This window comes from Labeo rohita, chromosome 15, assembly GCF_022985175.1.
Source record: "Labeo rohita strain BAU-BD-2019 chromosome 15, IGBB_LRoh.1.0, whole genome shotgun sequence".
Lineage (NCBI taxonomy): Eukaryota > Metazoa > Chordata > Actinopteri > Cypriniformes > Cyprinidae > Labeo > Labeo rohita.
The window spans coordinates 17,333,346-17,347,336 of record NC_066883.1 but is presented as its reverse complement, the minus strand read 5'-3'; the positions used below and the strand labels follow the sequence as shown (position 1 = coordinate 17,347,336).

At 32.3% G+C, this 13,991-nt stretch overlaps 1 protein-coding gene across 7 annotated transcripts in view; it reads right to left on the bottom strand.

The window, feature by feature from the left end:
• igsf9ba (immunoglobulin superfamily, member 9Ba) overlaps positions 1–13,991 on the bottom strand; it is a 96,139-nt gene that overhangs the window by 27,725 nt on the left and 54,423 nt on the right. For all 7 annotated transcript variants that reach the window (XR_007829205.1, XR_007829206.1, XM_051129472.1 and 4 more), the window contains exon 5: positions 5,703–5,820. Coding sequence is in view for 5 of the 7 variants with exons in the window: in XM_051129472.1 (XP_050985429.1) it covers positions 5,703–5,820 (118 nt within the window). In the remaining 2 variants the exon portion in view is untranslated. The remainder of the gene's footprint in view (positions 1–5,702; positions 5,821–13,991) is intronic.

Below are 13,991 nucleotides of genomic sequence, written 5' to 3'. Positions count from 1 at the left end.
ATGGCAAAATAAGTCTCTAGGGCTTTCAGAAATGTAATGCCCAAGTAAAAACCATAAAAATGCATTAAAACAGGACTCTTAATACTGAAAATAATACTTACACCATAATGTATTTATAACGTCAATCTTATTGTACACACAGCATTAATTGGTCTTTATTCATGATATTATATAGGTTTGACTAATTTGGCGGAAAATATCAAATTGTTTTTAAAGCCTTGCATTAAAATTGTGATATTCAAGACATTGCTTCATTTTAGATCTCTGCCAAATAATCACAAACATATTGTTAATATTCAATACATCTCAGCCAGCCCTTAGCAGATCATGTAGTGAGCGTCCAAGCGTCCTCTAAATGCTCTGTTTCCCAGTGCGGGCTGTGTGTTAGCGTGCTTTTCTGTATTCACAGCCATGCTCCACTGCCATAAATCTGACTGCAGTAAAAGCCACAAAGCCAGTGACAGGCAGCTTGCTCATGTTTGCTGTCATACTGTACACGGCCCATGGATAATAAACTGAACCACTTCATCATTCTGTACTAACGCCGAGGCCATATGGGGAGAGACTGTGGTACCAGTACCAGGTGCTGACTCAGAGCGAGCAATGATTATTCTGTTTGCATGTGCACGAAACTCACTTATCAAACAGATCCCCTCATATCCATCATGAAGGAGACAAGACAGGCAGAGCTCCAGGTGATCCATGGCTTAAAGGGATAGTTCACCCAAAAATGAAAATTCTGTTAATTGCTCACCCTCATGTTATTCCAAACCTGTAAGACCTTTGTTCGTCTTCAGAACAAATTAAGATATTTTTGATGAAATCCAAGCACTTTCTGACCCTGCATAGACAGCAATGCAACTGACACATTCAAGGCCCAGAAAGGTAGTAAGGACATTGTTAAAATAGTCCATGTGACATCAGTGGTTCAAACCTAATGTTATGAAGATACAAGAATAAAACAAAATGGTACTCTCTCAGATTTCATTAAAAAATCAAGTCACGCTCACATCATCTGATTATCAGATCAAGTCTACCTATAGGGATTCGACACCTATCATATCACACATATACACTCCTGAACAAAATCTTAAGACCAGGGGAAACATTACAAGTATTCACATTTTGTGCTGGTGGATCGTAACCAGGTTGTAACTACTGCTTCGAAATGGCAAAAGAAGAAACAGGAGCAAGAGCCAAAATAGAGAGTAGACAATTCACAGAAAACTGAAGAATACTCAAACAGGCTGTTCATCAGCTGATCAAAAGTTTAAGACCATTGTCCAAAAAAACCCACAACAGGGCTAAAAGTGTCAAAAAAGGACTCAGTAGTGAGCAGCCCAACACTTTTGCTGATTACTTAAAGCATTCATTTTGGTATGCTTGATGTGACTGTTTCCAGGAGGCTGGTGGGAATGTGTGTCCATGTGGTGAAGATGGCTTCACGAAGGGCATCCACAGTCTGGAACTGACGTATTTTTTTGTAAACTTCCCTTGCCATCCATCTCCAAACATTCTCAATGCAATTTAGATCAGGGCAACACACAGAAAGGTCCAAAAGAGCGACGTTATTCACCTTCGTCAGGTGGGCGTCGTGAACTGCAGCGTTGTCCTGTTGAAAGACCCAGTCATTACCACACAGACGAGGGCCCTCAGTCAAGAGGGATGCCCACTGCAACATGTCTACAAAGCCAGCGCCCGTTTGACGCCCCTACACAACCTGAAGCTTCATTTTCCCATTGAAGGAAAAAGCACCCCAGATCATCATGGAGCCTCCTCCACTGTGCCATCTCTAGTGGGATCTCCATGCCATACCAGTGACGTTAGAAGCCATCAGGACCACCCAGGTTACATTTTTTCTCGTCAGAGAATAAAACTTTCTTCCATCTTTCAGTGTCCCATGTTTGGTGCTCCCTTGCAAATTCCAAACGGGCAAGTTTGTGGCATGGGAGGAGATGTGGCCTTTGAAGACGTTTTTTGTTCCTGAAGCCCTTCTCTTGCAGATGCTGTCTTGTGGTTTTTGGGCCGCAGTCAGCATCAGTAAGGGCCTCAATCTGGGTCGAGGATCAGTCTGTGTCTTCACGGACAGCCCGTCGGATCCTCCGGCTCAATACAGGTTAATTTTCTTTGGGTCTACCACTTGACTGCCCTGTCTCATAACTCTCAGGATCTTTTGAGAAATGTGAAATGGCTGTCTTTTTGTGTCCAATCTCGGCAGGGATGGCGCGTTGTGCGAGGCGTTGCGCGTGCAGCTCAACAATCCTGCCATGTTCAAAGACAGAAAGCCTTTTTGCCTGTGCCATCAGGAGGTCATGACAGTGTGACTGCCTGAAGAACAATGACATCAAAGCCATATTTTCGGCAGATTTTAAGTTTTTAAGGCTATGGTCTTAAACTTTTGATCAGCTGAAGAACAGCCTGTTTGAGTTTTCCTAAGTTTTCTATGAATTGCCTACTCTCTATTTTTTGGCTCCTGGTCCAGTTTCTTCTTTTGCCATTTTGAAACAGTACTTACAACCTGGTTACGATCCACCAGCACAAAATGTGAATACTTGTAATGTTTCCCTTGGTCTTAAGATTTTGTTCAGGAGTGTATAAGGTCCTTCAGTATTATCACCAGCTTTCACATTGCACAATATCTAATTATCCTCCTCCTTCCCCAACTCCTCCTCTGTTCAGTCAGGATTCTGCCTTCTGATTCTCTTTTGAATCTGGCTAATTTAAAAAAAATGTTTACATGAAATCATTGAACATTAATGATATCTGCAATATATTTATGTTTGTTCTGTTCTGTTTACTCTAAGGGGGTTATTGCTGCTCTCCCTGCTCTTATCAGGATGCGCAGGGAGTTCTTGCCCAAAACAGAACCATACCACCAATCCAAAACAACATGAGGGTGAGTAATTAATGACAGAATTTTCATTTTTGGGTGAACTATCACTTTAAATGCTATGGAAGCCTTTTTATGACACTGACAAGAAAAAAATGCCTTGGTAAATCATAATTATGACATAGAAAGTCATAAATATGAGATAAAATGTCATAATTATGAGATTAAACATATAAAGTATGAGATACTGAGTCATAATTAGTCTAAATTATAACAAAAAGTCAAAGCTATGACACGCTCTATCCATATAAAAAAAACCTAAACTATGATATACTAAGTCACAGTAAGATAGTAAGTCTACATTATGACAAACTAAGTCATAATTATGAGATGAAAAGTAGAAATCATAACAAAAAGTCTTTATTTTAACTTATTAATTTTCAACATTTACTGTGTCAAAAGTGTGAGATCTTTTAAATTCTAACATTATAACAAGATATGCTAGATATGAAATACTAAGTCATATGTATGTCATATGTCATGATCACTGTATGACGTATCTCATACTTTTGACTTTTTATGTCATAATTACGAAATTGAGATAAAAAGTCATAATTATTATTCATAGTACACTTTTGATATGTTGTCTTTTTATGCCATAATGAGTATCTCATAGTTTTTACTTTTTATCTCTATAATAATAACATAGTATCCCAAAGTTGACTTTTTGTCACGATTATATCACAACTATGATTTATCATTTTTTATGTGGCAAAAGTAAATGCTTGTTCACAGAATGAAAACAAAAAGACAATTGTTGACTTTTAATAAAAATGTAGAATTAAGTGAACGCTGATAGCATAGCTCAGAAATGATCATAATATCTGAATTCACAATAAATTTTCTCACTTTTTGATTGCCAACTTTGGTATTTTGTGAAAACTGAGCACAGATGGAGAGATAACCAGGGCAGGGTTGCCAGTTTTCACAAAACCCGTCCAATTGCTACTCAAAACTAGCCTGATCCCATTTCGAGGGGATTCCCTGTTAAAAAAAGCATTTGTCAGGGTAAAATACACTTTTTTTGGTGGGGTTTCCCTGGTAAAATTCGCCTTCCATGTGATAAATATCACGTTTTTGGGGTTGCTTCAACCAGCTTCAATCATGCAACACTGAACGAGAGTCCTTTTCTCCTTTTACTCTCACTACGGTCTAAGTGAAATCACTGAAATATTAAAAACATCTTCATTCTAATTATCCATTTCTATTGGCCACCAGCTAGACCAGCAACTGCACGACACAAATTACCCTGAACAGCGTAGAAATTAAAGGGACAGTTCAGCCAAAAATAAAAAGTACCCCATGATTTACTCACCCTCAAGCCATCGTAGGTGTATATATGACTTTCTTCTTTCAAACGAATACAAATGGAGTTACATTAAAAAATGTCTCAGCTCTTTCAAGATTTATAATGTCAGTGAATGGCTGTTGAGATTTTAAAGTCCAAAAAAGTGCATCCATCCATCATAAAAAGAACTCCACACAGCTCCAGGGTGTTAACAACTCGCACATACATGAGAGAGTGGTGTTCCAGTGGATGGCGTAGGACGTAGACCAGGGGTGCCCAACCCTGTTCCTGGAGATCAACCTTCCTGCAGAGTTCAGCTCCAACCCTGACCAAACACACCTGAACCAGCTAATTAGGATCTGAAGGAGATAATTACAGACAGGTGTGTTTGATCAGGGTTGGAACTAAACTCTGCAGGAAGGTCGATCTCCAGGAACAGGGTTGAGCACCCCTGACGTAGACGAACGTGGTGACGAACACGGAAGCCCAATGGAGAAAGCAAAGACATGAATTTGAAGTACAAAATAAGAATAATTTCAATATAAGCCAAGAGTAGACTAGCTTATTCTCACTGGAGCTTATGCTACACCTGCGTCCTACCTCATCTGCTGGAACGCCACACTTTCGTGAATGCACGTACGACAGTTAGCGGAAACTAGAAATTATGGTTTATACATTTTTAAATGTATAAAATATACATTTTTGGATATTTTTCTCACACAAACACATCGATTCACTTCAGAAGGCCTTTATTAACTGCCTGGAGCCATGTGGAATACTTTTTATGATGGATGGATGCACTTTATTGGACTTCAAAATCTCAACACCCATTCACTGCCATTGTAAATCTCGGAAGAACCAGGACATTTTTTTAATATAACTACGTTTGTATTTGTCTGAAAGAAGAATGTCATATATAGGTGAACTATCCCTTTAATTCGAGCTGATCTTTTCAGTAAGGCTGTAAATCATCAGTTATGAGAAAGATATATAAGATCCTCATGTGAACTACAGGTAAATAAATAAGGCACTCTGAAGGTGAGGGAGTGTGTAGAAGGCACGAGCGGTAACTGTAAACCTGCAGTATATCACCTCCATCGCTCCGAGCCGGGCTGTAAACAGCTTCTACTGGAAGGCTCCATTAGGAGCTGAGTGACAGGAAGTGATCTATGCAGATGGAGCGGACTGAGCGTATTGACTGCGGCAGATGTGCTTAGAGTGACGAGACGTAAAGGCCAGACTTTGACAACACTGATGTGTCCATACACAGATTCATTGAAAGAGACTAATTAACCAGGGAGCACCGAGGGCTTTGCATCGTAGCACCTAGTATCGACGGGACGCGTTGACCACAGTAGCGAGTAAAAAGACAAATATTGATAGTGAAGGACGTTTGCTGGCTTCTCAGTACTGGACGTTTTGTGTATAGATGCGCCTGTTTGTTGTGTATGTATCTCTTTGCTAGAGGAGGAAAATCAATGGAAATGTGTTACAACACAGACATTGCAATCCGTGGATGCTTACCTTGCACTAGAAGGCGGGTGGTGTGTAGCGCCTCTCCCTGGTCACTGTGGGCACGGCAGCTGTAGGCCCCTCGATCCTCCCTCGTGATGGCCTGCACCGTCAGACTGCCGTCACTCACCTACGGAAACAGTTTAAGTATTAAACATGGGTTACACAAAATGGATAAAAATCAGTGTGGTCACTGGTTGGTTTAACATGTCGCTAATATGCATTGAGTTCTTTACACCCCATTTTCAACCTATGAGGATGTAAGGGGCCCACAGATAATTTGAGAGATTTTTTGTTTTAACATAGCAAATTTTATGGGACTGTCAAAGTTAGCATATTAAGATTTAATGCATATTCACACAGCTCTAAATTCTGAATGCAAATTCAATTTTCTACTTTATCAAGGCAGCATTTTATCAAGTGATTTCCAGTAAAAAGGTCAATATAATATAATACAATATAATATAACATAATATAATCCTGGCCAGGAAGAAGAGATTTCTTTTTATTTCAGTTACTGCTGGACAATGATTAATCGCGATTAATCGCAGTATATTTAATATATAAACATAAAATAATTTTCTTAAATATATATATCCGTGTGTATTTATATATACATAATAAATATTCACAGTACACACACATATGTTATGTACACAAAAACTTTTATTTTGGATGTGATTAACCGTGATTAATCGTTGCCCAGCACTAATCTCAATGGGACCTTCCTGGAAAAATAAAGGGCAAAAATAAAAAATATAATATAATATAATATAATATAATATAATATAATATAATATAATATAAGGAAGAAGACATTTCCTTTAATCTCAATTAGTGCTGGGCAACGATTAATCGTGATTAATCACAATATATTTAATATATAAACATAACATATTTTTCTTATATATATACATGCATGTGTATTTATATATACATACAAATGAACAAATTAAATACAAATATTATATACAAATTAAAGGGCAAAAAAAAACATAATAATATAATATAATATAATATAATATAATATAATATAATATAATATAATATAATATAATATAATAATACACATTAATTTTCAAATAATATAGATTAAACTTTTTTTACATTTTGTGTTTTCTAAAAATGTTTTTAAAATACACTTATAAAATAGATATTTTATAAAATAATTTAGACATTTATCAAACATAATTATTTATTTAGAAATATATTTTATTTATAAAAATGCATTATATCTTAATATTATCTATTAAAAAAAATACACAGCATAAATGGGTCTTTGTATGTGAAATTAATTATTTGAAGGTCATCAAAAGTTTGAAAACCCCTGCATTAAAACGAAAAGATGTAATTATTCTTATTGTTATTATTATGTTATCATGTATTTATTCTTCATTTAGTTATTAGAATAAAATTAAAAACAATACATTTATAAAACAGATATTTTATAAAAATAATTTATACATTTAATATAATTATATATTTTATTTATAGAAATGTATTATATATCAATATTATTAATATTATTATACTTATAAAAATAATTCAAATATATATAAAATATAGTAATAATACAATATAATTAACATATAAGAAGTAATTATTCTTATTTTTATTTTTATGTTATGTATTTATTGCTGCATATATTTGTTTTTTTTTTACCATATTCATCTTCATTCAGTTAAAAATGTATTGCTAGAATTAAAAACAATACATTTATAAAAAATATATATATTTTTAAATATCCATAAAAATAATTCAAATATATATTAAAAAATATAAAATATTATAATAATACAATATAATTAACATATAAATAATTATTTTATTCTGTTATGTATTTATTGCTGCATATATTTGTTTTTTTCTACCATAATCAATCTTTATGCAATTAAAAAACGTATTGCTAGAATAAAACACAATACATTTATAAAATATATATATTTTTAAATATCCATAAAATGTATACATTTAATATAAATATATATTTTATGAAAATTTTATTATATATCAATATTATTAATATTATTATACTTATTAAATAATTAAAATATATAATATATTAAAATAATATATAATTAAAATATAAAAATGTATACATTTAATAAAAATATATTTTATTTATAGAAATGTATTACATATCAATATTTCTTATAAAAATATATATATAAATTATACATCAAATTTTATAATAATGTAATATGATTAACAAAAATATGAAATTTAATATAATATATAAAAATAATATAATACTGATGTTCAGATAATAAATATATTTAATTTAGCTTCATTTTATCTCATTTTGTGTTGGTTTATAACTAACAGATATATGGGAACACATTTATACATACATATTGATTTTTCATTCAATACAGAAAAGTGTTGCTATAAAATTGTTAAAAATGAAATTTGTTAAATTGGAATTAAAAAATTTTTATTTCAAACCAGATGTCAAAAGAAATTATGCATCATTTTGCTTGTGTGCTTTGTAACAAACCATCACACATCTGCATCCCCATCTGAGCTTCAAAGTGCAGCTGCATCTTTCCAAACAAGACATGGATGACAAAAAATACCGCACAGGTTCCTGACAGGACGTTTTGGAAGAGGAGCAGGTCGAGTCTTATTCCCTGCACGTCTCTAGCTCTAGCCAGAGGAGACTGGCCTTATTGTTCCTCCCACACAATATCCCAAGGTGTGTCAAGTCCCGCTGGACGGTTGACACAATCCTCCCGGCCTGTTCCATCACCATCCTGTCGCTGACAGACACATCACACTGATGACCCTGACGAGAGCAGGTAATAAACTCTCTCAAACACAGTGTGTGTGTGTGTGTGTGTGTGCAGAGCTTTATTTAAACACGCACGGCTGCGGAGGAGGGCAGGGTGAGAAACATCCAGACGAGACATCTGTGCCTCTTGCTCTTTAGCGTGTGTGTTCCTTCACCGCATTCCTCCATTTCTCTCACTTCTAGCCATGGAAGCAGGGAAAATAATGGAGGACCACCGGCCTCCTCGGCACTGTTCTCAAAGGTGAGGTCACGACACGCTTCTTTTGAGTAAATGTCTGGGACTGTGGACGGTTAGCAGTGGGAACGGCTTTTAAAAGCAAGAGCTGAAGCTGAGTGCTTTCTCCTTACAGAAGTAATAATTAAATATAGATTTGATACAATCTAATTGCAGCCGAATCAAGATTAATCATAGCGTATGCGGAAATTTACTAAATGTGATGTGGAACTGCCTAGCCTTCTGCCAGCATTCACATTCACTGACCTAAAAATCAAAAAGTATCTTTTGCACACTTAAGCCACTCATAAAATGTATTTTACCACATTAAATATGAAACAAAGTGGCACGTAAAAGCAAGTAATGCTAATAACACTTTTCTTAATGCTGACTTCACTTTTTTGAGCTATTAATGTTGTTTGGACAATATATCTTTTGTTCTGTATTTTTTATATAATACTGCTCGACATTTAAAAAACATAATAAATCTGTTTTTTAATACATTTTAATAAAACAGTTAGCTGGTAATCTATAAATGAAAATTTATGCAATAAATGACTGAAATAAATGACAATTTGTTTGATATTTTAAATGCAAGTCACTCTAATTAACAATACATTTATTATTTATTAAAACAACACATAATAACAATAATGACATTAAATGTGGCATTTTATGTTGTATATATACACTACCGTTCAAAAGTTTGGGGTCAGTACATTTTTATTGTTTCTTTTTTTTTTTTTTTTTTTTTTTTTAAGAAATTAATACTTTTATTCACCAAGGATGTATTAAGTTAATAATTAAAAGTTTATTAAAAGTTAATAATAAATAATTTACATTGTTATAAAATATTTATATTTTGAATAAACACTGTACTTTTTAAACTTGTTATTCATGAAAGAATCCTAAAAAAAAAAATCACAGGTTCCAAAAAATATTTGGCAGCACAGCTGTTGATATTATCCAACACTGATCATTCTAATAATAAATCCGCATATTAGAATGATTTCTGAAGGATCATGTGACACTTAAGACTGGAGTAACAGCTGATAAAAATTCAGCTTTTCATCACAGGAATAAATTCTATTTTAAAGTATGTTAAAATAAAAAACATTATTTTATATTGTGAAAACATTTTGCAATATTACTGTTTTTTTCTATATTTTTAATCAAATAAATGCAGCCTTGATGAGCATAAGAGACTTCTTTAAAGACTATTACAAGTCTTACTGACCCCAAACTTTTGAACGGTAGTGTATATGTCATATTCATATCACTGAAATAACATTTACATCAAAATAATAATTGAAATATTAATAAATTATAATTTATTAAATGTAACAATTTAATTCATATTTTGTTTGAAATATTAGCTTATTAAAATAAATACTGCTTGTTTTGTGGGCTGGTTAATAATAATTCAAATAACAAATACATAATTATTTAAAACAATCACATAAAAAATATTTTTTAAATTATGTAAAATAATTTAAAACTATCATATTAATCATAAAGGTTTGCTGCTATAATAAATGCAACTGGGTTTGATATTTTGTTATATAATGCAAAGACACATTAATAATGATAATAATCAGAAATTATTGTAATAATCAGAAATAATAATTTATTAGTCTAACCATTTAATAAATAAAGAAAAAATGAATTAACATTAAATTAGTTACATTTTAGATTTTTTTACATTAATAAATATTTTTAATTAATATTTTAATTAAAATGTTAAATTATTTCACAAACTTTTACAAAATTTAATTCATTAATAATTCATAATTAATTTAGAAATAATAATTTTGGAATGTTTTACTTAAAAACGTTTATAATACAATTTTAATAAATACCTAATTATAGTATAATATAGTATAGTAATCATAAATAATGATTCATTAAATGTAACAATTTAATAAACTTTTCATATAAAATATGAAATAACATTCAAATTTGTTACATTTAATTAAAAACAATATGTTAATTCACATTTTACATCCAATTTTGTTAAATTTAAAATATATATATATATTATAAATTCTTTATTAATTAATATTATTACTTAATAAAATACTATTAATTAATATTTTAATTAAAATATCCAATTATTTCACAAATAAACAAAATTTAATTAATTCATTTATAATTAAATAATAATATTATGATATTAAATAATATAATACTAATTTTGGAATGGTTTATTAGAAAAAAAAAGTTTATAATACAATACATTTTTAGTAAACAGCCCAGTCTTTGATATTTTGTTATATAATGCAAAGACATTAATGATCATTTTAACAACATTTTAATTAAACTTATAATTGTAATAATATAAATAATAGTTTATTAAATGTAACAAGTTAATAAACCTTTTTAAAAAAAAAAGAAAAAATAATTATAAATTCTGTATTAATTAATATTATTATTAATAAAATATTAATAATTAATATTTTAATTAAAATATTATTATTTCATGAATAAGCAAAATTGAATGTATTAATTCTCAATTAAATAATAATTGTAAAATTTTATTTGATACAATACAATATATTTTAATAACCACCCCAGTGTTTGATATTTTGTTATATAATACAAATACATGCCAATTAATAATAATTTTAACATCATTTTAATTAAAATGATAACTGTAGTTAATCATAAATATAGTATTCGTACCGAACCGTCACGGGGGGCGCCCGCAGCAAAATCAATTTAAACAAAAAACAAATAGGATGTGGCTTTGAGTTTCCTTTTTGTCACAAAACTGAACTGAAACTCAGCAAATATAGGCTACGTTATGTGTCACGCTGTTTTTTCCCCTTGTCTGACAGTTAATTAATAGTAATGGATCATTTTGAACGAATCTTTAATGTGACTCGGGAAGAACGAGTCGTCTCTGGGAGTGATTCGTTCAGTCGCGCATGCGCAACATCTTATTAGGTTCTGTACTGGAATTAGTTCACCTGTTTCGAGTCTTCGGGTTTTTCGAGTCGTTCTTTCATCTTATGGGGCTGTCACGTGATGAACAAACGACTCAAACCTGAAAACTTGTCAGATAAGAGGTGAGGTGAACTAATCATAGACTAAAGACCCAGGTAAACCATGAATGAATCTTTTTTGTTTCTTATAGCATTACAGTTTTGTCTTGTTTGTAGTGTGATCAGCGTTTGTGTAAGCAGTAGATGTGTTAGGGAAGTAACACGTAACATTTTTATTATATTTTGCTAAAATGAACGAAATGACTCAAAAAAGATTCGTTCGTTTAGCTGAACGAGACTCAAAGGTCCGAGTCGGTAAAATGATCCGAACTTTCCATCACTACTAACTAAATTAAACAGGTCAAGTATTTATTCCTTGTATGTATATATGTACTGCAGATTTTATTGCCTATATATGACATTATAATTTGATATAATATTTAGTATTTTCACATGTAGGTGGAAAAAATTGTAATTTGTACTACTGTCTGTTTAAAATAAATGAAAAGAAATCTAGCATTGTAGATTTTTTTTTTTTTTTAACGTATGTACCCCGAACCGAGGTACATACGTTACACCCCTAATAAATAATAATTTATTAAATGTAACAATTTAATAATCGTTCAAAGGAAATATGAATTACATTTGATTAAAAGAATAGAATATTATTCATTAACATTTTAATTCAAATAAACAGAACATTTTTTGAACGTTTTCCTTAAAACATTAATAATACAACATACTTCAATAAATCCCTCAGCTATTTTGTTATATAATGCAAACACCTGGTAAAGATATGCAGGTCATTTAACGTGGGCGTTCTCTACACAGGCTCTACACCGTCTTCACGCCTCAGCCGTCAAACAGCTTGCAAGACATCACAAACGTGACCTTTAGGGAATACGCCGCAGTGCCGCGGAGCGAAGGAGGATAAGAGCAGCCACGGGGTTGAAGAGTAACCTTGCTAAAAGCGGTCACGGAGGAAAAACAGCAGCCAGCCATCACTTCCTGTTCATCAATCGCCGGTGAGCGAGAGTGGCAGGCAGAATACGGCAAATGGCACTCAAACGCGCCTGGCGTAAATGCTAGCTGTGACCAAAAGCAAGCACGATGGGAAATGCGGATCAGGACGAGCGCGACTAACAAAGGCGGTGCAGGTGGCTGGTCTAAAACAGATGAAAGTGAACGTTCAGATGTAAGACAGAAGCGGCTACACTGTCTCTCTTGTCTTTTATTTGTCTGTTTCCTCAGGGATCGCTCCTCTGATGTGCTGAGAGGCAATGCCTACTGGAGCCAGACTGACTGCCTGTTCTGTCAAATCCTGCGCCGCCTCCTCCCTCGCAGCCCGCATGCAGTGTAAGGTGGAAACACGCTTGTCAGTTTTTTCTCCGTTCCCACTGCAGGCGTGTGCTCTTCAGCTGTCAGACCCCCGACGCCGGCCCCGACTGACAGAGCCTTTCCTTACAAATAGCTAGTGATGATTCACGCTTCCATTTCCAAAAGAAAAATGAGACAGTACTAGTCACTGTGGATCAAATTCATGGCTAGACTAAATTCATGCCGGCTATATTTGGAGACAAGTACATTGTCAATTTATCAAGGCAACCTTACTTTATCAAGCTAACCTAAGCGAAAGTGCTCATCTGGAACTGAGAAGTACTGAGAAAAAGTTTTACTTATTAGTACACATCTTTAAAACAAGCTCTAATTACATATGTAATATAACGTAATATAATATTATTTTAAAAATGATATTATTCAAATAATATATATTGAATTAAATAAAATAAAAAAACACTTGGTTTGTGCATCATCCTAACCATTTTTAATAAGTTTCTTATGCTCACCAAGGCATACACTGTAATATTTTGAAATATTATTACGATTTAAAATATTTTTTTTATTTAAATATATTTTTTAAAATGTTATTTATTCCTGTGATGGAAAGCTGGATTTTCAGCATCATTACTCCAGTCTTCAGTGTCAAATGATCCTTTAGAAATCAGTCTAATATGATGATTTAATACTCAAAAATATTTCTTATTACTATCAATGTTGAAAACTATGAAAGCCCACAAGATAAATAAAACAGATAATTGCAACCTATTATCTCACCGCTCATATTTCTGAGAGGAAAAAGTAAAAATTGCTAAATATAAATCCACAATTCTGAGAAAAACAATTCTTAAAACTAATATATATATATATATATATATATATATATATATATATAGATAGATAGATAGATAGATAGATCTCGTAATTCGTTCCACCACACAATAAAAAATAAAAAAAGATAATTGTAACTTATC